The sequence below is a fragment of the Orbicella franksi genome, chromosome 5 (genome assembly GCF_964199315.1).
Source record: "Orbicella franksi chromosome 5, jaOrbFran1.1, whole genome shotgun sequence".
Taxonomy (NCBI): domain Eukaryota; kingdom Metazoa; phylum Cnidaria; class Anthozoa; order Scleractinia; family Merulinidae; genus Orbicella; species Orbicella franksi.
Genome location: NC_138149.1, coordinates 8680606 through 8706916, shown reverse-complemented (window position 1 = coordinate 8706916; position 26311 = coordinate 8680606). Strand labels below are relative to the sequence as shown.

The following is a 26311-nucleotide window of genomic DNA, read 5'->3' as shown; positions in this document are numbered from 1 at the left end:
TATTACTTCATCATACACTGCCGTCTAAATTCCTTTCGGTGCTGTCACTTTATTAGGAACTTTGAACTCTTTGAAGAACTATGCAGAACACCAGTTTTAACATATAGTACCAGCTTTCCTATGAATGATATACGACAACCTTGGTCACAAGGGTTGAAAATAATCATTCTACTCGCATTTTGCTCCTCTCACCCCTGTGCAATGTTGGCGAAATACTTTCGTCTAACACAAGCTTGCATTTTACCATTTTTCAACATTGAAAGAGGGAATAGGGATACTGACACTTATTCTGCAGGTATTACAGTTTTGGCATTTTCCAACGCAATTTGTCTATGGTTGTGGCTTAACAATATAAGATCATGTGGTTTCCAACGTAGCAGGTACTTCTCCTCATCTCAGTGGTTTTAGCTGGGGCAAAGTATTGATCACAATAGAAAAACAATTCTCAAGGAACAACATGACCTGAGGGATGTCAAAGTGACAGGAAAACAATTTCTCTATTGGAACTGAGGAAATATAGATTACTTCATCGTTGGTTCGCTTGTACGATTTTTATTCACGAGTTGTGAAGAATCGCAAACGAACGAGCGAGCCTTCGAGCGAGTGAGTCTTAATTTTTTTTTTATAAGTACTCAGATTTCTTTCAAACATTAATAATGACAATTAACAGCGATAAGACAATGAAATGAGTTTTATTTACTCATACGCTCTTTAAAAATTCAACATCTTTTCAAAATTTCTAGACAATGAAATGAGTTTTATTCACTCGAAAAAGTAAAAACTTCAACATTTTCTTTTCAAAATTTCAGCAAAGGGAAAAGAGGAAATTTTAAAGCTAGTGATATATAACAACATATTCATATCATAGCAATGTTTTTACTCATCGTCACTGTCCTCCAAAGGCCTCAGTCTCTTCCATCGTGGCAACGCTGCTGGTGGGCTAGATTCCTGTAGTGTGAGCTTCGGTGACTGATTAACTGTGTTTATGTTGATTGAAAAATTGCCCCCTTGAATGGCAGCCTTGCTCAACAAAGCCATAGATTGCTGTGATTCAGAGGGAGATGGAGAAATTGCTGGATTGGCTTTTTCGTACGAGGACGTCTTGGTTGCAGTACCAGCTATAACAGTTCTAAGAACTTGAGACATTTTCATCTGCTGTTTTGTCGAGATCTTGCTGTAGTTTTCGATACTTTTTAGATTTTATGTCCTGACAACTAAGCGATAGGAGTCGGTGGAATATCATTTTCGCTGAGTGTTTGTATCATAGTTTTTCTACCACTGTGATTTCGGAGACGTTCGTTGTTTGTTCCTGCTTTTTGAGCCATAGTTTTCATGAGACCGTTAAGTTTGTTTATGCCAACAGGACCAACCTTGAACCACTCTTTCCTCTGAAGCGACTCTGCCTTTAAGTTGTTGTTGACAGCTAAATAAAAGGGAGAATCGTCTTCATTCATTTTTTCAGGTCTCTTCTGGGCGTAGAGCTTGTAGACCACTATAGGATCTTTTTTTGATCCATCAGTGGCAAACATTTTAGGTGGCATTGCCCTGATATCGCGGCAGTCTGAACCGGTTCTTGTTTTGGTTTGTCTTTCATTAAATTCCAAATATTCCTTGCCGTCAGCTGTTTCTGTTGTGGCTGCACGAAAACATAAAGAAATCAAAGATGGACGCCACGTTTTTATTACGCCCCCCAAGGCATGCTGGGACCAACTATAACAATGCATTATGTAACAAGCTATGACAATGCATGATGTAACATTTCCTTCAACTTTACATCGTCCCAGCACATGTCTCTATGTTCTTTGCAGCCTCTGAGCCTAAAATGCATAGTGCTGTTTAACCAGAGTGTGTTTAACAACGCTTCAGGATTTCGTGTACCGAGGAGGCCTTTTTCGTAGAGCGTATTCAATTCATCACTGGTTAAAGCTATCGAAGCGTTTGGCCTGTTTCCTTTTCCTTTTTTCTTTAACTCTTTCCGTTTGGACAGGAGGACTTTTCTTGTTTTCTCAATACGGGGTCATTCATGATACTGGCAGAGTAGCTGTTCTTTTGATAAACTCGCAGATGTATTCGTTTAACTCCAATGCTGGAATTTCTTCAACTTTTCTAAGTTCAATCCTGGTTCCTTAAAAGGTTTGCAAAAGTTACATCTTGTTGTGTTTTTTGTAATGTGGCTTTGTTTTCTTGTTCTGCAATAAAATTGTTAACTGAACCGACGTCCACAAACCTTTTCGACATCTTGAAAATAAACAGGCCGCTTGCCAGTTTTCACGCCAAGGATGACGTGGCTTGCCGTACGATCTCTTTTCACTAGTGAAAAACATCGTTCGTCCAAGCAGACGCGCGAACGATGATTTTTCACTGGTGAAACTTCATCGTTCGCGTCGCTGATTGGCTGCGACTAAAAACTGAACGATTTTTTCATCACTGTCATCTCCGTGGATAAATCTCAGTACTTATAAAATAAAATCTGAAACCATTTAAGAGGCTGTCTCTGTAAAAACGGACCACTGATCTCACTTCGAAAATTCGATTTTTCTCATAAGCTGGGATTTCAAAGCCCTTACCTAGTCAGGCGCTAAAATGAGTTTTATTTGATTAAAAATTCTAATTGAATTTTCTAGGATTGGTTGAAGTTCGGTCCGCTCGACACAAGTTTTTAGAAACTGCATTAACTCCATAACCACTTAGACTCATTCCTTGTTTTGATGTTATCTGTTTGTACAAATCTAAATTGACTAATCATTTTAAAAGTGCTTTTTTGAGAGTATTATTTATTTTATATTTTTGCCTTGAGGGTTTTAATAAAGGTAAACATGCGTATATTAGCACAGCATACACTCTATGCACAACTTCGTTTAACTTCAATTTTCTCAATTATTTTGTTTAATTGTAGCTTCTTACGCTAATTTCTTATCGAAAAAAGTAGAGTTTCTGAAGTTAGTGACCGTGAATAACTGTCTTTGTTATACCCTTTGTGTGGAACTAAGGTTGTAGATATTAATTAAGAAAATTAAATCAAATATTTTATTTAGATCTTGAGGATACTGACAACTAAACATTAATTTTCATTGAATCCAAACCAATCAGTAATAAATCAGCCACAAAGGAAGCTTTCAGTAAACAACTCAAAATCTTCTCGAGGCTTTGTAAACATGTTTTCAGCTGCTTTAAGCTGCCAAACGGAAAGATTCACACGTTATAAAGGGGGTTTATATAGAGAGCAAGCAGAGTGGTTGCTGTCGATTGAAGACTTCAGAGAAGGCTTCCGACGATTGTTGGAGTTTGAGCATCATTATCTCAGGCAAGTGGGTTAATAAGTTTGTCTTTTCTTCTTCTTTTTTGTCTTGTTTTTGTTTTTGTTTTTCTTTCTGTTTTTTGTTGTTGTTGTTTTTGTTAGCTGCGATGGTTCATGTAAACCTAAAATGCTTGGGAACTAGCGACCAACACTGATCACGAATATTTTTCTAGTATTGACACAATAGTTAAACCACTGAAATTTTACTAACATCTTCGCCCGTATTTTTTGTTTCTTCTTATATCGCAGAAATTAAGAAATATCTGTAAACAAAATTTAGATTCAAATTGCAAAAAATGATAAGTACTAAACAATTTTATTATTTCGAAAAAGAAGAACCAAAATCTTCAACTTTCATTTGTTGAGAGCAAAAACAAAATAATCGATTCACATGTACTTGTGATAATACATTGCTCGTGGCTAGTCTTACGCAGCTCGTTTCTTCCCGGCCAAGGGACTCATCAGAGACCTTTCTGCTTTGAAACCTTGTTAAGCATTGTGCCCAAAGTCCCGTTCGCCGACAACATGATAACAGCATTTTAGAAAGTAAAAACAAAAAGGTTATTTTATTCAAAGAGCTTAAATTATAAAATGTTTTAAAAAGGCGTGATTATTCAAGAGGTATCATTTGAATATAGGCCTGCGTAATTTTGGGGCCAAGAATGAGTTTTCACAAGAAATCCAGAATTGCCAGAAACCCTCACTGTTGAACAACCGATTGGATAAGGCATGTTTGCCAAAAAGTGAAAACATTCAACTGAACTTCACAGGGTCTCGCAATTAGGCGTACACGATTCGGGAAAAGGAAACATGTAAAAGTTAAAAAGAACAATTTTCTGGCGAGTTCGTTTGTATTGTCCTCTTCGTTTTTGAAGTGTTGGCAATCCAGTCTTTCAAGCCGATTAGGAATGTCTCGGCATCCTTGGGCAAGTATACTGAAAAAGATTTAAAGTGACTGGTAATGATATTGGCTACTGATATATAGCTATGAATAGAGACAGTCTGCCGTGTTGTTTAGGGCGCTGGTTTGGTTCTCCACCCTGTTACTGAACTGATGTGTTTTCGGTGGTAACAAGTTCAATGCATTGGGTACACCTCGTAAATAGCCAACTGGTGGTCTACTTCTTGCCAGTAGGAAGATTCAAATATGTGATATTTGTCTGCAATATTTGTGTTCCGCTGTTTAAGTGACATGCTTAAAATTAGCCATCTCAAAAGGAGACGCACGACCAGTATGCGCATATAGATATTTCAGTATTTTAACTGCGTAAGCAAATCGTGGGAGACGCGCTAAGTTTGGAATCAAAATGCTTTCCCCACCACCTTTGAAATGGAAATGATCATTAATAAAGTTTACATTAGAGCAAGTCTTTTACTCCATCCTACTGTAAAACTATGATTTTATACATCAGATGCAGCGTCATATTGGTCTCGTGACCAGAAATTTTCTGTTCTCGTGGCGAGTGCGGAAGTTCACGTAAGAGCATGTCACCAGAATAATATAACGGCTGATATAACACGTTTCACGTATATTGTCCTTATCTGTAACACTATATAAATGTAGGAAATAGATTTTTTAAGTAACTCTGTGATACTTTGTATTGTACAGGACTGACCTTCGCGTGCAGCATGTCGCCTGCAACCTCATTTGTTATGTGTGCAGTTTTTTTCCTCGCTGTCTGTCGTTGCGATTCCTTCAGCAAAGCAGACGAATCAGAGCTGAAAAGAGACCCCAAAGTTGTTGGAATCGAGGACACGGGAGCTGAGTGGGATGTGAAAGGAAACCTTCAAGACATTAACGAGCTTCATGAGGCGGAAACAAACGAACACGGACAGGAGCAAGACAGTATGTAGCCCCATGATTATCAACGTGTTATATCCCGAAAGTAGATATATCGCTCGTCTGCAATTGCCAAAAGTAACAACCCTTAAAAGCTAACGCTACCCTACAAAAGTAGCTCTGTCAAACTTAATATTACTTTGATCCTTTTTCCAAATATGCAATATATTACCCTGTTTAGGTGTGCTTTATTTTCTACACTATTCATTCTTTTTGTTTTTCTGCATATACAAAGTTACAAAATGTTTTAGCCATCCGAAAGCAAAGTATCTACTCCCAGCAGTTGCCACACTCTGAGGGTTTGGTCAATCATCTTTTAACTTTTCGTACGTATGCCACGCAACCGTTATGTAGATGCCGTGAACGAGACTAGGAAAGGCGCACAAAAATGTTGTCAGCATTGCCACACAGTGTTGGTGAACAGTTTTTAAATAATCTTTCTGCTCTGGGCTTGAGGTCCAGCAAAAATAACTTTGCGAACAATCACTATAATTCTTCCTCCATAAACACTTTAACGGTAATTCCATCTTACGTCAAGGTCAGCTAACATCAATCATCATTCACAACAAAAGCTGTATAATACCAGAAAAGGTATTTTTCCTTGTGCCCAAGCAAATGACGCTTATGTAACCCGGCACGCCCAATCGATGAAATTCGATAATCGATAGAATCGATTGTAATCGATTTTTATCGATAGTAATTAATCGATTGATATCGGAAATCGATAAAAATCGAAGATCCAAAGAGTTGTGAGTTTTGATTTTCATTGATTTTAATCAATTTTCATCGATTATATCGATTGTCAATAGCAATCGTTTAATAATGACTTCAGAAACGTTTGAACTATGCATTAGTCATTGAAAGTCTTACCTATTATAATTTATTCTCTTCCTAAAAAGAGATTTGTCGTTCAATTGCTGCTTTTCCTCTAAATGTGTCGAAAATATAAAAGACGTGATTGAAAGTGTATTGAAAACTCTCTTTGAAAAGTCTGATCAGTTGAAACCCCTGATACGTGGGCGACCCTCTAAATAGCCCTCTACAATCTACGTGAGCAGACGCGGATTCGTTGAACAACGTTTCTTGAAAGTACCGATTCCTACAAATAGCAAGAGATCCAGCCAATTTCCTCGTTTTTCCGCGTACAGACTAAACTATAACACAGTAAACTTCACCTGTGTAAGTTTCAATGCAAACTTGTGGTAGCCCTTCATTACAGTCTCTGTCAATAAACGTTCATTTCGCCCGTCATTTGAACCTCGTAAAACTTCGGCAAGACTGACTTGTGTCCACCCGAACGGATGCGTAACGTATCCGCTAACGGCTAAGAATTATAAATCGTTCATTTATTAAAGCCGATAAAAATCGATACAATTAAGAGGAATTGCATTGTGAGCATCGATTTTAATCGATTGGTGAAACCAATCGATATTAATCGACTAATTTTTATCCATTATATTGATTATATTGATTGGTTTTCGATGATCGATTTTCATCGATTGGGCACGCCGGGTTATATATTGTTTGACATGTCCAGAATATCGTGTTACGTAGTTGTGGATGTTGTGCCAAAAATGGCGCTGTTAGGTCAAGAATCTCAAATTAAATGCTTTTAGAACTTCTTGTGAATTTGTTGATCAGGGGAAATGTAAATGTCAGCTTTTTTTTGATTGTGTGTTAAAATGTCCGGTTCGTTTGTTGATCGGAGAAGTGCTTATCTCAATTGTTAGGCCGTACGTCACGCAACGGTGACGTTGATGCTGAGAAGGACACTGGGAAAGGGTCACGAAAAGGTTGACCGTCAATATCTGTCAATATTGTCTTACAGCGTTGGTCAAAAGTTTTTAAAGAGCCTTACTGCTGTGGGTATGAAGTTACGAGAGGAGAACCTTGAAAGCTTACCATCAGTATCATTATTTTCAGTTAAAGAAGCTCTGGTTATTGCTTTTTGGAACTTCTCCTCGTTAAAATATTCATGTTTTTTATGTACTGAAAAGAGTAATTTCATATTAAGTAAAGGCTAGAACATGTCAATCATCATGCACGGGGAAATTCACGGGTTTACTGATAGAGCACTTTGATTTCCATTGAAAGTTGATATAAACCTCTCTGCTCGATTGAATATTATCACAGCGAATTCACTAAATATGCAAAGTTTAAAAGCAAAACAAAACAAGACAAAAAAAAAAAACCGTTGTCAGCCCATAAAAATATGGGACGCCTTAAATTGGCAAATCTTGGGCCTAATACTTTCTTGAGTTTGCAAAAGTTTTATTTATTCATTTATTAATTGAAATTATCATAGTTTTATTTTCACATATTTACTAAATTTCGCATGTTATACTAATCTATGGAGTTGGGTTTTGCTTATCTGAAAATACAAAAAAAAAAAAAAAAGAAAAAAAACTGTTTATATTGCGTGACATCGTCAAAATGCCCAGTTCTGGTGATTTGATGCTCTATGCTTACCGTATGATGAGATAACATCAGATTAGTACAGAGAGCTTTTATTCATACACGAAAGAAATTATAGCTAAATTGTGGGTCGAAAATCAAAGACAGAAAATAGTTTTGAGCACACGTGAAGACTGTTTAACATTTATTGAAGAGCACATATATCTATTTTGTGTGTGTAGATGACCAATTAAAAGAAAGTTGTAGAGTGCTTTATATCATGTGGTGCTTAATTTTTTGTTGTGTAGGGTGGCTCTAGGATTTGGTTTACGAATAATAACAGTGTTATAACGGTATTCTATGAATCAGATCAAAGATCTTCATCAGCACCTGAGATTTTTTGTTCTGTTTTGTTTATCAACATCAGTGTCAAACATACTAGGGGCCAAAGAGCGTCGCTTGTTCAGGCCCAAATGCAGAGGAAGACCATACAACCCCAGTTTCTACATGTGCTGCAATGGTTATCTAGTGCGCAGGACAGGACTGAGGCCAGCCTGTTGTGGAAGGTATCCCTACGATGCCACTTTCTACCAGTGCTGCGGTGGCAACCGAGTACGCAAGACAGGATTGAGGCCAGCGTGCTGTGGAAGGTACTCCTACGATGCCACTTTCTACCTGTGCTGCAGTGGCAACCGAGTACGCAAGACAGGATTGAGGCCAGCATGCTGTGGAAGGTACTCCTACGATGCCACTTTCTACCAGTGCTGCGGTGGTAACCGAGTGCGCAAGACAGGATTGAGGCCAGCATGCTGTCGAAGGTACTCCTACGATGCCACTTTCTACCTCTGCTGCAATGGCAGACTGAAGCGTAAGAGCGGTTTCAGGCCTTCCTGTTGAGGTACTGAGGTGCCAGGATATCTTTTTGCCCATGTGTTGCCAGATTTGGGAAAGAAAAAGGAAACTGGCCCTGTAATATAGAGTAACTAGCTAAGGAAGTGAACAGTGATATATAATAATGATAATAATAATAATAATAATAATAATAATAATAAAGTTTTTTGGGCGCATTTAAAAAACTCAATGCGCTTATATTACTATAAAAAATAAATTAGTTAAATCCTATAAAATATTTCTAATAACAGTAATAAATAAAATAAATGAAATAATTAATTAAAATACAGTTCCTCATAAAATAAAATAAATCAAAAGTAAGATTTCCGAAACAAGAATGTTTTGAGTGCAGATTTAAAAGACGAAAGAGATGTTGTATTTTTAACAGAATCCGGTAGACTGTTCCATAATATAGGTGAGGAGAAAGAAAAGGCACGTTCACCGTATGTCACAGAGTTCACAGTAGGGACAGTGAAAAGATCAATGTCAAGATAGCTGTCATTATCAAACTTAATGCTTTTGTTAGCTATAGACCTATGGCGGATCGATTGAGGAAAGAACTATTCCTGTATGCGACACTCACTTTCACGAAACGTTAATATTAAAACTCATGATATAAACCATTCTTTTTGGTTCATACATGGTTGTCTCTCATTTTCACCCTGTCATTGATAAACCAGATGGGAGTTAGTATATAACCGATTTCCAGATATCACTATACGGACATTTCTCATCTGAAATCAATTATAATTAACAGATTTTATACTAACAACAATAACAGCAAAAACAACAAGCCATTCAAAATGCTTCAATAAGAGTTCCTGGATTCAAAGTCACGACTATCCTTAGATTTACAACCTGACTTTGACTTTGTGCCAATTGCTATGTGTAGATCAGTTGTTACGAGGAAAAAAACTTACAAGGAGTTCAAAACAGCGACCAAAGGCCCCAGGATTTAAAATCATGCATGGTCTCTTGACCACGTCATTTACAGTAACTCTTCTATCGTTGGCAAAGGTAATTATCGTATTTCAGAAGTTTATTCTGGAATCTTGGTACACCAAGGCGACTCCTAATGCGGAAAATGACTCGTATCCACTCCAAGGAAAATTTTTTTTTTTCAAAACTTGAGGTGAGAAAAACTGGCAATTAATATTTTATCTCATTTTTTTGTTTTTTGTTTTTTTGACTATTTCATCTCCATTCTTGTTGATTTTTTCATTTTATCCGTTTTTTTTTCCTGATTAGTGCAATTTAACAGTATTATATTACTTAATCATACACTATGGTCTAAATTCCTTTCAGTGTTGTCACTTTATTAGGAACTTTGAACTCTTTGAAGAACTACAGAACACCAGTTTTAACATATCGTACCAGCTTTCCTATGAATGATATGCTAATCATTCTATAAGCATTTTGCCCCTCTCACCCCTGTGCAATGTTGGCAAAATCCTTAAACACAAGTTTGCATTTCACCATTTTTTAACATTGAAAGGGGGAATGGGGGTGCTGACACTTATTCTGTAGGGATTATGTTAAGGTTTCATGTTTTTGGCTTTTTCTAACACAATTTGTCCATGGTTGTAGCTTTGGGACCTAACGATTTGAGATCATTAGGTTTCCAATGTAACAGGCACTTCCCCTTATCTCAGATCAGCGGTTTTTGGCTGGGACAACGAATTTATCACAATGGAAAATTATTCTCAAGCAAAATCATGACCTTGAGGATGTCAAAGTGACACAAAAACAATTTCTCTGTGGCAACTGAGGAAAATCTAGAATCATTTAAGATCGAAGGAGAGTTTCACCTCGGTAGACATCTCAACGCCTTTTTACTGGCTGCATTTTGCGACTATTTCCTCTTGATATTTAGTATCCATTAAACTCAAAATTTGTGTCTTGCAATATAAAGGTATTAGTGAGCAAATCTGAGAGATGCAAAACTAGTGTACATGTTAATTAATCTCGGAATGCATAGAAAATGAGATTCATTTTTACATGCTTCGTTGCTAACTAACGTAGCCAAGCTTTAGTCAGTTAAACTATTGAGTACTAGTACCTTAAGCCGGTTTGCCTATATCACAATTTTTTGCTTGTGGTTGAACCAGAAATGTCTATTGGTTGATGATAAGCGTGAAGCGTGGAATTGTGCTTCAATAGGTCAACTAGTGAGTATCAACTGGTAAACGATGTCCATGAAGATCTCAAAACAAAACAAAAAATTAAATTAGTTGTTATTACACTGTCAGTCAGTTAAGTTTATATAGAACTGTTTTCCTACTTCCTTCCTACAAATTATTCCTATGCTATCTGCAGGAGAGTTAGTTTTGCTGGAAACCACGAAGTTTTAAATTACACAGTGCTAGAGTTTCCGCAAAGTTCCCACACGACAACGTTTGAGTGGCAGCCAAATTGCTGCAAAGCTAAGATCACAACCCGGCGCCATTATCGATGAAATTGCAAACCCAAGATCCGTAGCAAAATATTTCTTTGATTAAGTTGTCCCAAAGCATCGAGTCGGAATGCACTACTCATGCAGAGGACAGAAAAATCCCTCGTTTTAGGGATTTATTCATATAAAATCCATGTTTCAGGGGTTTAAACGGATGAAACACTCGTTTCGGGAACTTATGCCGATAAATCACTCGTTCCAGGGACTGATACAGATCAAAATATTGTCTCAAGAATTTCAACTGAAAAAACCCTCGTTTCAGGGTTTTTAACAGATAAAACCCTCTTTTCAGGGTTTTTAACAGATACAACCCTCGTTTCAGGATTTTTAACAGATAAACCCTCGTTTCAATTTAAAGAGATAAATCTCTGTTTCGAAGAACTATACAGATGGACAGATAAAACCCTCGTTTCCGGCAGTTTTTGCTGTCAAAAATTTAATTATCCGGCCCTTCTTCCCCCGCCCCCCTCCCCTTCCCCCCAAATAAGTGAGACAAATAACTTCAACGCCGGCATCAATGCATACACATTCAGTTACACATCTGTAGAGCAGTTTTCAATTGAGTGTCGAAAGGAATCAGGTAATTCCTTTGGTTTTGGTTTTACTACGGTTTGAGATTGGCTCAGTAGTCTAATTGATAAGTAACTGGTTTGGCTTTGGTCTTATGACACTCGAATGAAAACCGCTCTATCGCTTTATTAATACAAAACGCTAAAGCGATAACTTGCGTGTGCTAATTCCATAACTTGATGAAAAACGTATTACATAATACAATAAAATAGAAAATTCAACTGGGATTAAAGTTGAAGAGCAAACAGTGAAAACAATAAAATATCCCACCTGAGAAAGATGTATAAAACGAAAAACGTCACGAGTAAATACAATAGCAAGCCTAAAAGATTGCCTTCAATAAACACTTATAAAATGAAGGTAATTTATCTCCATTTAAAATGTCTGTTTGCATTTTGTTCCATGGTTTCGGCACAACGGCGCAGAAAGACCCACCTCTTGAGGTCTTCTTGAGCGTATCGCTAGGAGCACCACTGAAGACGTATTACTGGATCGAAGACTGCAAGAGTCCGAGAAGACATTCTGAGATCTAGCACTGTCAGATAAATTATCGCCCGACAAGCACCGATCTTGTCGCAGACTTGTCTGAATTCACCGCACACTAGCCGACAAGTGAAGATTTTTTGCGTGCGGTGCCCTTTCAGAGACGCGCGCTCATGTATCTCGTAAAGAGAAATTTGGTGGGAAGCCAGAGTCAAGAGCATAATACCGGTTTACCATGACCACAGGGTAGAACATGAACTAATTTAATAAGTCCGGCAAGCGTTCAAGTTCACAGAACATAAACGTCGGCTCACACAAGGGGAGATATCGTGAGGCGGGGATAAGCTCCTCCGTGTGTACATCGACAAAATCTTTTCGAACCGATCAGACTCTATCCGTAAGGCCAGGGAAGCTTTTTTAATTCAAAAAGGCAGAACAATTGATCCTGATGGTCTGAACATCCGTGAAGAAACATTAATTGTTTCCATTTGTTTTCTTTTATTATCTTCTCTTATTATGTTATTTTATTTTACCGTATGCTTATCTTTAATTTACACTGTCAATTACTTTTGCGTATTTTCGGTATTACGAAAATATCGGCTACATAAAAACACGTCCCAATGTAAAATTCTCATTGTACCTGAAGAAGGCTGGTTTGGCCAGCCGAAATATAGTACACCTTCAAAAAATCATCCTACGTTGTGTCGGTTTCTGCTTTTGTATTCTTCATTTTATATGTAAAGCCGATTAGATCACTATTGATCCAACGTATACCAGCAGGATCAGCGTTCCGGTTGCTTGCTTAAACATTTTGTACACAAAGGACGCATATGCTTGAGCACATGAAGCTGATACTGGTTCATTCTTTTTCGTAGTGGGGACAGATTGAGAGAGCAGCACGCACGATGCGACACTGAGAATTGAGGTCATTTTGTCCCATCTTAATGATGCATGATGTAGAAATTCCAACCACAACAACATAATTTGTACTCTTCATTCAGCTAGGAATGAAATAAACAAATATAAGTCTAAAATATAAAGACCTGAATTCCTTGCAATATGTTGTCGCACAAACAAAACTATCGCTGCAACATGCCCCCGCTTCGTTATGTCCTCCAGTGTGTACCAACCTTGAGGTCATCAAATATATAATCTCGGTTGCTCTTTCCTTTTCGGACATCACGATGACCTCATTTCCTTCCCAGAAATCTATATGCACCGCGTGGCGGAAACGTAGCTGTATTCGTTGTTGACGGTAGCTTATATCGACTTGTACGCCCCGAAGCGGTTATCGATGTTTCGTTCAGACAATTTCTTGACTTCTGCCTTGCTGTTAATTCTCTTTTACATACAGTCGTGGTCTCACGCGGCCAAAGCTGGTGAGTCATTGCATTTGAGTAAACAAATTTTAATTTGTTTGTAGTTTAAAAATATCAAGCAAATGGCAGGCATCGGCACTGAATACTTGACCGAATGTGAAAGAATTGATAAACCGCCATAGTATAATCGAAAAAGCTGTGGTTATATGTAGTTAAAACGCAGAGCATTAGGATATACTTCCCCTACAGACTGAGAGCAGAGTCAAGCCCGCTCTGCGGCTTAGAATGAAGAGACCAAATTGTTGTGACGGCGTTAAACAAGACCAGACAACGCTTCTAAGGGAACGTTGTGTGACGGTCAAATCACTGCAGGGAGGCAGACTAGAGAAAACCTTGTGTGTCTGATTAATACCTTCAATCATTGTTTAATGAAAGCCACGTATTTGGTAATGCTTGTATGTCACGTTTTTGTTATGTTGTATGAAATGATTCCAATCACTCCTTTCGTTCTGTGGCTGAAACCTTTAATGTGTGACCATTCAAATTGAAGGAGTAAAGCTTTCGTCTGGTGGTCTGAATTTTGCTTTATCGCGCTAGACGGTTTTAAAATTATAACTGGCCATGCCCAAGTGTTAGCTTCGTTTTTTTTTTTTTCCGTGGGATGCCTGTGGCAGGCCACGGTAAGGTTTGCCCGGGGTTCCTTTTTCATCGTCGACGCAAATCGACAAATTTGATTGACAATGAAATGCACGCCACAGCTGGAAGGTTAAACTTGGAAGCACATGCAAGATGACATGACTTTCACAGGAGTAAAAGTACTGTAATTTCGAAAGATTCTGCGATTCTGGCAAGGAGTAGCTTGTGTAGACAATGTAGTGCTCGTAGCAACGTGTACGTGTTCAGGAAATAGACAGAAGGTAAGACATTTAATTTTAGAAGGTGTTTCGACTTTGTGTATTGAATTGAACTGTGAAAATTGCATAGAGTTCGCGGATCATCCGTTCCGTATTACGCATCTAACCAACGAGTTCACTATTCACTCGGCCTGCCAAACGAACCAACGAGTTCAGCAACCGAACCTGCTTGTTCATCGGGCCTACGTGCCTAACGCGCGCTTAGTCTAAACAAGACGTTTGAAGCAACTTTGACACACGATATTCATTGAATCAGTGTATTCCAAAATCAAGGAGTCCATCACGGAAAACATCGAGACCAACCATTTCAAAACTTGGCTCAAATTAATGAAATCGAATATTTGTTAGTTTGCACTGGAAGATATTTAACCCTCGAGAGTTGTACTCTATCGAAACTTTCACAGTTCAATCCATGAGTCGACAATCGTGCTACGTGTATGTTTAAGGTTTTGTGTATTCTTGCTGACATTGAGCTACCTATTTACCAGAGCTAGACACACATGTAAAAAGTGTTTGCGAGAAGGTTTAATCCAATCGATGTTTATTTTACTTTCAGTGTTCCACTGTTAACAGTTGTAAATACAAAGGGAAATATTTGTTAAGATGCATGGTTTAATCCTTTCGTTATCTCGAATAAACAAGCACACATTATTGATGGCAATATACCAGTTGCGTTACGTTGCGTTACGTATCTCTCTCACTCAAGTGAGCCTCTAAGGACAATCAATACTTTTGTTAATGTTTTCATAAATACCCTACTTCAGTCCTTCTCTCACACAAAAGAGCGTCTAATTATATAACAGACAATCATTACTTTAGCCTGTTAATGTTTTAGTAGATTTGTCACTTTCATTGACAGCAAACAGCTCTTCACAATATTTTAGTCTTCAAATTTGAAGACTAAAATATTGTGATTGGATTAACGCAACGTTTTAAAAAACTTTGCGTTACCATTAATGTCTCAAATTTTCTGGCAGTTCTCAACGTAAGTAATATGGCCGAATTAGGAAAAAAACAAATCCCATTTTCCACGTTGCAATATATTACTTCAGCCAGTTTTGATGCCACTTCTAAACACCATGCACACTCTCGTCCCATCTTGTAGATCACCCAGAAAGAGGAAGGAGCAGGGGAAGGAGACTGTGCTCGCACAGTAATTTTCCGCCTACCTTATTTTCCACTACAAACACAGTGATGGTTTCTGCAACACTTTCTACAGTGATTTCTATGGCTGATCTAAATAACTAATCGTCGCACTTAACTGTAACTTCACAATTCATTCCAATGCTACGCTTACTAACCAAAGCATCCCACGGAATCGCCTTTAGGTGTCTTGTTACTCTAAGATTCGGAACTTTTGCACACAACAGCCGAAGGTAAAGGAATTGATGGAAAACCTTGTCGTTTGAAGAATTCACGCTCGGTCGACCACTAAAAAGCTTCCGCTTGGGACTTACTGAAAACGGAACTTTTTAAATGAAGACTACTTCTAGGCACTGAATTTGACTACCTTTACATTAGAAGATATTGTTCCGGATGCATAAATGTCTTTCGATTAATCGTAATTACGGTATTCCGATTGCAAACCGATCAACACACTGTGACAATCCGGAGATGTATGGGAGAATATCTTTACGAAGCAACAGACTGAAAAATGTGCCGCTTCATTTCCAGAATTTATTCCCCACAGTGATATAACAATTACACGGATGTAACGATATTCGAATTCGAAGTATTCAGTTTCACATTTTAGATTCTAAACACCCAGGGAGGCAACCAGACAGGACCGGGTTTATTTATTTTGGCAGCGTTATAAATGCAAATATACTTCTCGCGACATCTGTTGACAGCTATCAAAAAGATATAATAAATGGAAAGAGGCGCTTTTCGTTTGTAACTTTGCATGGTATCAAGCTTTTGCCGTAGAACTTTTTTTTAATGAAAGATCTAAATAAGATCTATCTGAAATAACATCTATCTCAGAAAAAGCCAAAAACACTTTTAAAAAATGGTCAATTTTGGGGTATACAGATACCTTATTAAGGGCGAAATGTCAAAACATCCCGAAATGGTCACACACCCGGAAATATAACTTCTAGTGCAAAAGTAGTCCGGTCTTATTTCTCTTTTCGTTTACCCTAGATGTTAACTGTAATATACACAGCGGCAAGTCGTGTAAAGATTGCGTCGAAGTGTCGGGGGTAAGTTCACGTTATTACGAAGTTAGCACCACGGTCTACGAAATATAGCTAGATTGGATCAATAGCTTGACGTGGAGGCATTACATTGTATTGTTGCCATCGAGGTTTCCCGAAAACGGTAATGAAGCTGGAAGAATAATTGTTTTTGTCTAATTCTTGGTGTTTGTTCCTTTTAACAGCATTTCAGCAACTTTGTTATGGGTTGCCAAACCTTGCTCCACCCTCCCACCCCCTACCTCTATCCTCCGCTGTTTTACTCTTAGGCTTCAGATTTGGATTCCACAATTGAGACCCTCGGCTTCGTACAACAGGAAGGGTGGGTGAAGAATACCATATACTATTGCCTTCCCCCCTCGGTGGTCGTTGTTGGTTTATGGTACTCTTTCATTTTATGAATAAGCTCTCTGCCCGGAACGCGCTATTCGTTCCATGCATAGAGAGAAAAGAGTAAAAATATTAGGATCGACTCATATTTCTCAAGACAAAATGACAACAATCCTTTGGAATATTTGCAGAATGTCACGTATTCTACAATGTGTGTACATGAATGCAAACCAACACAAGTTAAACTAATCGTATAATTTTTTTTCTTAACCCTCTTTAGTGTTCTTACTGTGAGCCAACAAAAGTATGCGAGTCAGGCAGCGTGGTAAAGAAAACCCTTCACAAATCATGCGAGGATCAGGAATGGATGACTGGACAGTGTCTGGGTAAGTGATTCACACGTCGTTCAAAGAAAATCTGGCGTGGCCGGAATGGTTAGCGTAGCCTTTTATTTGAACTTTTAAGTGGCTTCCTCGGAATGTTTTGGTCCAGTCCAGTAACTACTATAGCGTTATGTTAAAAAGTAGTCTTGCAAGGTTGTAGCTTTAATCTGCTAGTTACGCCGGATAAAGCGTTTCACACAGAAAACCAGGAAATTTTGTCCTGACATGGAAGTTCGAGTTGGATTTTCGGGCAAGACACAGCGTTTCTCGTCGTCATGTAATATAAAACATATACGTTGATTAAGCAGTGGTTTCGTTGTCCTTTGCCCGTGAAAAAGAACAACTCCTTCCCCCCCCCCCCCCTTCCCCCCATGGTATACTGTGATTGTCTGGACGACATTTATTCTGGAAAGCCGACCTTTGTTAGTGACTGACGTTTCGACAACGTCAAGAGACAACGTCAGAGTCAGCCACCAGCAACACTCCTTTCAGAACAAAATCACGAACTACTGATAGTGCTGAGTTCTGACTATTTACAGCTAATCAAGACTGTTGGCACTTTTAATGGGAGTTTTCTAAGGGGTGGATTTCCGTGTGGAGTTCATGTAAGTTATCTTTTAAGATAAAATGCTGTAATTTAATTTGCAGTTTCCGGAAGAGTCCTGATCATTGCCCTGTCTGTGACCGGTTTTGTGGTGCTTGTAGGCCTAACATGTTGCATCTACTGCTGCTGTTGTCGAAGACGAAAACAAAGGGGGTATGTAACTCTTCTTACTGGGATATCTACTCATATTATTAAGTTGGTATGCATGTTCATTTAGTTATTTGACTGTTGCGATCGAAGGGTGTTTAGCGGGCCAACCTCGACCCGGAGATATGATTGTCAAGTTCTCAAACAGCTGGCCCTGACTGCGTAACATATCAGGACAGCGCCACCTTAACTAGCGTGAACTGTCACAATCGTAATTACTTTAGCGGCGAACACAAATTTGTTTTTGAAACATTGCAATTCATTGCTGCTATTTCAGACCCGACAAGGAAGAGACCAAGAACCGTAAAAAGCGACAGGAAATAACTGCCAAACACAAGGATAGGTATGTAAAAATAAACATCTGGTCAAATATAAACCTCATTTCCAAGGTTGGATATAATATAGTCCCTAATTATTTCACTCTTGCCCCTGATCACTCTTGTCCCCGTCTCGATTAGTTCTGGAAACTAATCCAGGGGCAAGCAATTCTTGTAACTGTATTTAAAAAAAGAAGATAAAATTACTGTTTAAGTTAAATCACTTTTCTAATCATTGATTTTTGTTTATTTCTCACTTTTTTCTCCGCAGGGAGGCAGAGAGACGAGAGAAGCGCGATGAAATCAGAAAGAAATATGGTTAGTATAAATCAAATGAGATTAAGTTGATCTTATTGATGGTTTTTATAACCTCAAGAAAAGTAATTTGCGATATTCGGAAACAAGCCAAATATTTTATTTTTGGTATTACCGAAGTAAACACGTTGCATAAAGGTTGGCTAGCCTGAAAAGCCCCAATGGGGAGTGGCCAATTAGGTATATTTATTATTTATTTATTTATTATTTACACAACATGCTTTCCAGCTGTAGGGATTGAGGTCTAATAGTTTAATTTTTTAGTTTTGAAGTCGGTATATATTGTAGTATCGTTTATTTTACTTTAAATGTTAGATAAAGGTTTCCAATAATTACAAATAATAAATCGAGGGAGGGGGCTGTTCTAATTAACGTTTCCTTCTCTCCAATATTAATTTAAATTATATTTAACATGCGGCCAACGACAACTTATATCTGCATGACAGTGACCAACTTGAAAGCTCATTGGCTACTTTGGTCACTGTACACAACTAAATATTGTTTCTTTTTGTTAATTTCTACTTGTATTTTTTTTCTGTATCATTGTAAACCATCTTATGTTTAGTTGTTTTCTGTAAACAGTGTGCAATGATAAAACTGAACTGAACTGGTCCACTGCTAGAAGGGGGTTTATTAGATGGCCGCTGTGAGGGGTGAGATAAAGGGACGCCAGACTCGCCCTTCCACCCATGCTGTCAACCCTTTTACTTCAAGAGGGAGGGAAATATTACAAGAATTGAAATGGAACTGAAATATTTTTACTGTATAGTTCGTTAGTTCAAATTTGAAAGTAAATTAATTAAATGGTAATATTTATTTGTCCTCTAGGTCTACAAAATGTCTAAATGTGGAATACATCAATCAAGAGTATTGCTGATAAAAGCGTTGCTACATGTGTGGGAACTGAAGCAATTATATGATAGCAATATATAATATCTCTGAGTGACGGAAATAGATCATGCAATGTTCAAGGCAGATGAATTTTCATTGTAGAAATCAAACTTAAGCCATCATCTTTTTCCTTGTCTCACTTTTGATCCACTTGCATGTAGGTTGGATGTAGTATTTTAAGGCGAAAGGAAAATTTCCCTTTAAAATTAAATTTTTAGGATTTTTCAGCTTTTTATCCTAGGTTGTAAGGCAATCAAACTGTAACGAGAAAAACGCTGGTAATGCCTGAACGTTTTGTGACTTATAGTTGTAAGTTTTTATAAATATAAAATATATAAAAGTTATATTGGTGTTTTGTACTGGTGTAATGGTTTTTGGTGGGGGGGGGGGGGGGGGGGGCAAGTCAAACAAGTGGGATTGGCCATGATTTTCACATGACACCTCCCTGGTTTTGCTGAGTACTTTTTGCACCCCAACATGGCAGCCAAAATAAACTCTCCGTTGAAAGCTCTTTAAGAGAGGCTTACTCTGTATAGAAGTGTAATAACATATTGTGTTTTGCATCATTTGGAAGAACATTCTCTGCAGAGAACCTGCCATCTCCAGTAGACATGAAAATTTGCATGAAAAATAACCCAACATTTCCGATGTTGATATCAAATAAAGTGTCAAAACGGAACGCAGGATGAAATTGCTTTCCTTTTAATTACCAGAGAAAGCACGGTGCCAATCGCTATATCACAAATCGTCGAACCTTGACTGGACATAATGAACCATTACCCTTCTCCTACAAAATTCAATTAAATAAACAAAACGTAACGATGCCTGTAACAAAATTAGCACGGTTAATATTCAACAACAACAACAAATTACAACAACAAACAGCTTAGTGTTGATCATATGAACCAGTCTCAAAATGTTCAAAAGTCTCTCTAAATGAAAAAAAGAAAAAGAAAAAAAAAAAAATGCAAGCATCTGGATAAAAGCGATCAACACTTAAGAGTCGGTGTTAGGTCTTGATTAAGTCCTGGTATAGCGAGGGAGGTCTGCAGCAGGTGTCTTCTCTTATGAACAGGTGACACTCTGAGGCTTGATAGCGGATTGCTGTACGGCAGGTGATCTAGCATTTGCAGCTCCAAATGAGGCTTGCGTAACTTCTTCAAGAGAATCCGAGAGTGATATTGGGTGCAAACATCGCAGACAGCTAGGCGGTGTAAAACTTCGTCGGTTCCTACGTACCGTTTCTTTCGACGTCTTCCCGGGTAAGAACGGTTAGAGGGCTTAGGCACGCACTTTGTGCTCTTCCGTGGCTTGCTCTGCTCCACAGGGGCAGTCCTTACTTCCTGTACAACTTCTATTTCTGGCAGTATTTTAAGTGTGCGATCACGATCGCACTTCTGTTTGATTTGCTCATCAACTCCATTTACAACCTTCGGATGGAGAAGGCTGGTCGCGGCTGGAAACAATGTTCGTGTTCTACGGCAGCAGGACTGGCTTTCATACCTTCCGTGGAGGTGTTTTGATAATCGAGCAGAGCTAACTAGGGATCTCTACACCCTAGAGGCGTCTTATCATGCTTATCAAAAGTTGATGATTTAAAAAATTCCACGGTGCCGTTGTTGAATTATAAACCCCTAAAGCTGTAATTAAGGGTGTTTTTAGGAGGTCATACTGTTGCTATGGTAACCTATTGCATCGCGAAAATGATAACAACGTGTTCACCTATGATTGGGCAGTTTTTTGATACCATGATTGTAGCATCAACTGATAAAGAGTGGTTACAATGACCCATAAAAATCTAAGTGCTGGAAACTGTTTTGAGACACCTTAAGAGTGAATGCCTATAAAAATGGACCTAAATCGCCTATCAATGGCACAAGTCGAAATATTGATTTCGCTTGTATTTTGTCCATAGATTGGTCCTAGTAAGAATAGAAACGGACCATAGTTAGTTTCTGCTAACACAGCTTTCTTTGGTAGAAATATGCCAAAAACGATTTCGCCCCGATTGGGCTCAAAATCTACTTCCGGTTTTGCTGAATTTTCCGAATATTTGATTGCTTCGCTCTCCGCAGAACAGCTACTTGAGAATCTTTCAATGGATTTTATATTTAGTTCAGGTCTTCGTGGTATGACTGAGCGAAAAATAAAATAAATCAAAGTTAGTTTTGAGCTCGAAAAGAGATCAAAATGTCACGCAAAATTTTACAATGTGTCGCAAGAGAATTATTGCATAAAAACATCGCCATATTTTTCTATGGGCTATAACTTTAAATACCATAAAAACACTTTCTACGGGTTAAATATACACCCACCTGTTAGGATATCAAAAAATATCTCTGGGCAAATGGTTTCAAGTCGCCCGCCTTGGCCTGTGTTTCTCATAGATTTTGCACAAAATCCGCCTTTGGAATGTAAATAATTGCGTGACGCGGAGAGCCACTCTCAAGTAAATATTCGTTTCCAACAATCCGCTGAAAGCAATTTTTGAAACGTTGTGTGGATAAAATAATCGAAAATGTTTTTTTTTTTGTTTAAGTTAGTATAAATATATATATATTTTTTCATTTGCATTGCAACACCCACGACATCCCCAATAAAGAACGTGACTACAGTACTCCGGGAAATGATTTTCACACTTGGTTATTTTATTAATTTCAGGGATAACTTACAATACAGTGGCAGTTTTAGAGATACACTTAACCAACCCTCTATGGTTTATGGCAATTGAATCATTGACTGACAAATAAAGTCAAGTGGAAATACCATAAATTCTATAAACTACTAACTGCGTGACGGCATCTCAGCTCTTCTAGCTGTGTAGAAAATTTGTACCTACACAATATGCTCAAACTCAGCTAAAAAAACCGGAATTTCTTGCATTGAATTAGCCGAGGAAGAAATTGCGTTTAAGTTTCAATCATACTGGGAAAAAAAAATCCATCTTTTCTACTTTGGTTGCTAGATCAATTAACTGAAATTTGTAGATCATAACACTGGTAGACAAATAAACATTACAGTGGTCGATCTAGGACTAGGTTTACACTAAAGGAGTTTTTTCGGATTCGTAAACTTTCCCGGATTCATCAATTTTAGAGTATTCAGATTAGTAGGGGTTTACAGTGAAAGGATATTCGGATTCTTAACCGTTTACACACGACGATAACTCCGCGAACATTCATGATGGAATGGTTAACAAGCAGTTTGTTGCCTCGACAACGAGAAACAAAATGCCTCCGAAAATAAGGCTAGGGGTAGGTTGAGACAGTCTGAAGTTTTCTTTCAACTCGCTGACCACGGTACTGTTGTCCATCATGTCAGGTCCCTCCAGGCATTTATTCTGGTCTTTACTTAATATCTAGAACCGTCGAGGTTTTCGATCGTGCCATCGTCGTCATCTGCGCAGTAAAGTATGGAGGGCGTCAATATTGTTTGCGTCGATAAATTGGGTTTCTGAGGAATGTGGCATTACCCATTATAAAGTGTCGTGATTACCTACACCTGAAACAGCACGAGGTAATCACCCAGCGACCGCCATCAAATGGCCATCAATGTGCCTACGACTCGACTACGGCTGCATCATGTAATCCGCCATTTTCGTTCTACCGCAAACTCAAAAGATCACAGGCGGAAAAATATCCGGATTCGAGAGAAAATCGTTTACACGACAAAACTCTCCGGATTTAAAAGTTTTCGGATTCAAAGTTCCTACTTTAAATTCCGGATTCAAAATCTCCGGAGACACGACCAAATCGGAGAGTTTTTATTTCGGATTCGTCCACTTTTGTGTAAACGGCAAAATCAATCCGGCACCAAAACGATTCATCACGAATCCGGAACAATTTCCTCTAGAGTAAACCTACAATCCTGGCCGTAAGTTGTTGGGACACCTCCCCTTTTTGCGCGCTAAAACCCACGATTTCAACTACGTCCTCAACCTTTTAGAACAAAAGATGAATAGAAGCAAGTACAATTGACCCCCCCTCCCCCCTAGCAACGTTGCAAGAAAATGAAGCTATTCTGAAGACTCGATCGGATGTGGGAAAAAAGGAAAAAGGGACAATAGAAACTGGTTAGACAGTTGTGTTGGAACCGAACGCGATTGCTGAAAAATCGTTATTATTGGAATAAGATGTGAATATCTATCTTATCGTCTCTTTAGTTCGAGAATACTGTTCTAGGAGGCGAACAATTCTTGAAACGTGGCTATTCTGAAGCTATTGTCAAGGATTTTTTTTGTTCAAGATTTTTATCAACATTGACAGGGGGGAGGGGGGTAGACGGGCTTGCGCGGTTTTGGTCTTAAGAGAGGCTGCCTGTGAAGTCATCTGCCGTAAACTGTCCCAACACTTTTGACCAGGATTGTAGTCTTAAATGAACAGCGAACATCCATCTTGTTTTGTTCGCGGAAGTCAGTCACGGAGGAGCGAATTTCAATGAAATATATATATAATTTGATTAAGCAATTAGCCAAAAATAGGTTGGCTGCCAAAACAGTTTAGGGTTTAGGCTAACTCTAACCTTAAGTTTTAAGACTGAAGAAAAAAAAATTTCTGTCAAGATAACATTATTGAGCATTTCAGTTGTTTGAAACAGAAACATTCGCGCACAATGAACTATATGTACAGTACGTGCGTAACCTGGAAAGCAATCCATCCAGCACAGTAATTGTTCAAATTAACAGCTTACCGAGCCACTGGCACTGTTGATGCCTCCTACTTATGATTTAAACTTTTAGGATTTGTTTACTTCACTTTTTCCGACTTTTTAGCAGGAGAAAAGGCACTAAATGTACTGGTACAAATAAAAAAGTTTAACCGAAAATCGATCCGTGGAAATCAACAAATACAAATTTAATCACTGTAGCGTTCCTTCAGATCACGTAAGGCTACAAACCAACAAAATCAACTTGTCATCATGCTTAACAAATGAACTTAGAACGATTTTCTCTGTAGAACTCGTTCTTTGTAATTAAAATGATCAAAGAAAGAACGACAGCTTAAAACGACATAGCAGTAACACTCGAACTCCAAGTAAATTGCTTTTATTTGGCGTTTTTAATTAACGAAATTTTCAAAGCGATGACTTTCATAATATTGAAGTTAAAAGTGGTCCATTATGTTTTTCTTTTTTCACCCAAATGTTCTAAGATAGCCATCTGCGGTTTGTTGGAAACGAATTATGTATTCAGGGTGACCGCCCGCGTCACGCAATTGTTTACATTCTCACGACGGTTCAGGGGAAAATTTACGAGAAGCACAGGCCAAGGCGGGCGACTTAAAACTATTTGCCCAGAGCTGTTTTTTGATTTTCAGACAGGTGGTTGTACAGTTAACCCGTAGAAAGTGTTTTTATGGCGTTTAAAGTTATAGCCCATAGAAAAATAAGGCGATATTTTAGTGCTATAATTCGTTTGCAACACATCGTAATATTTTGCGTTTCTGTTCGATCTCGTTTCGGGCTCAAACGAAACCTAGATTTATTTTATTTTTCGCTCATTCATACCATGAAAATCCTGAGCTGAATGTTAAGACCATTGAAAGATTCTCAAGTAGTTGCTGTGCGTCGCGCAAAGCGATGAAATTGTCAGAAAATTTAGCATAACAGAAAGTAGATTTTGAGCTCAATCGGGGCGATATCGTTTTTCGCAAATTTCTCCCCAAAAAAGCTGCATTAGCAGAAACTAACTATGGTCCGTTTGTTTACTAGCTAGGGCCAATCTATGGGCAAAAAATGAGCAAAATAGAATTTTCGACTTGTGCCGTTGTTTGGTCCATAGTTATGGGCACTGGCTCTTAAAATGACAGCACTCTTAACTGATATGATCACTTCGTGTGTGATGTCGGCGAATGCGGACTCGCGTTGGGGGACGTGACCAGCTAGAGGAGTTGTGCTTCTTTGGCTGAGAGTTCAGGTAATGGTTGAGTTACCTCTGTAAGCCGAGGCAGAAATTTCAGCAGACATTTAAAGGAAGCCCAGAGGGGTCACCAGTTCTTCCTTTCAGGCACGACCAGACATTTCCTCCACAGCTTTCACGTTTTCTGGATTCGGTTTTAAACCTTGGTTGGTGAATGGCACGCCCCACGAATTTTACTTCTGGCTGTCTGAGCTTAAGTTTGAACTTGTTCAGCTTCAGGTTTGTTTCTGTTGCTCTTTGGGAAGCCTGGTCAGGCCGCTGTCATGGTCTTATCATCTCTCCTTGTCACACGACTAATACATCATCTCGCAAAACGACTTCTCCTGGAGGTTCATCTAACGTCTCATGGAGCTTGCATTCAATTCGTCTGGCGCCAGGCCTGCTCCAAATGACATTCTCAAGTACCAGGGGTCCAGAAGATGGTTTCCATGCTACTTTCCTCGTTAAGACCGATCTGATTAACGCCTTTTGAATCCAGCGTGGAAAATACCTCTGCCTTTGCTAGTCAGGGAAGCTTGTCTTCCAATCTGGGCATTTGGTACATTTGTCGCTTTAAGACTTTGTTTAAGTCTCTGATGAGCTGACAAGAGGGGCTTGTTCATGCGTTCTACTAATTAAAACTACCATTGTGTATCGCTATTAGACACGCCTCTTCTGTCCTGTGGGTCTCTTGATTGTGCCATCGTGCATTTTGAGCTTGACTGAACTCTGAGCTCTGTCCTAATTTAGGCATTCCGTTCTGTAAATGAATTGAGAGGTCTAGTTAATTGATCACGTGCGAGGCTCAAGTGTCCAGCTGGAAAGCCATGGATTTCTTGTACCAGTTAACGTGGTCGGCGTCCACTATAGGGAAAGTTGACTCGGTAAGAACTTGCCTTCCTTTACCAGCTAGGGTCAACACGTTTTCCACTTGAAGCACTGAAAGATAGCCAGAGTTGATCATCTTCGTCTGAGACAACATTGATTGGAGACGACCGTTTTGCGTTGCAATATGACGCGAACTGATTACTTTTATTACGTTTGAGGCACCCCTGACCATAAGCAGGAAAGC

General features: G+C 38.6%; 2 protein-coding genes across 2 annotated transcripts; both read left to right on the top strand.

Moving 5' to 3' along the window:
• The first annotated feature begins 4737 nt into the window (after positions 1-4737).
• Positions 4738-11755, top strand: LOC145488581 (uncharacterized). The gene is made up of 3 exons (XM_081467472.1): positions 4738-5144; positions 7960-8464; positions 8587-11755. Exons 1-2 carry the CDS (start codon positions 4928-4930, stop codon positions 8427-8429), a joined length of 687 nt encoding a protein of 228 aa, XP_081323598.1. The 5' UTR covers positions 4738-4927; the 3' UTR covers positions 8430-8464; positions 8587-11755.
• A 1405-nt stretch (positions 11756-13160) lies between these two features.
• On the top strand, positions 13161-19680 carry LOC145488583 (uncharacterized). The gene is made up of 7 exons (XM_081467474.1): positions 13161-13307; positions 16304-16362; positions 16967-17072; positions 17718-17826; positions 18098-18163; positions 18409-18455; positions 19281-19680. The coding sequence occupies exons 1-7, from the start codon at positions 13223-13225 to the stop codon at positions 19295-19297; spliced, it is 489 nt and encodes a 162-aa protein (XP_081323600.1). The 5' UTR covers positions 13161-13222; the 3' UTR covers positions 19298-19680.
• The last annotated feature ends 6631 nt before the right edge of the window (positions 19681-26311 follow it).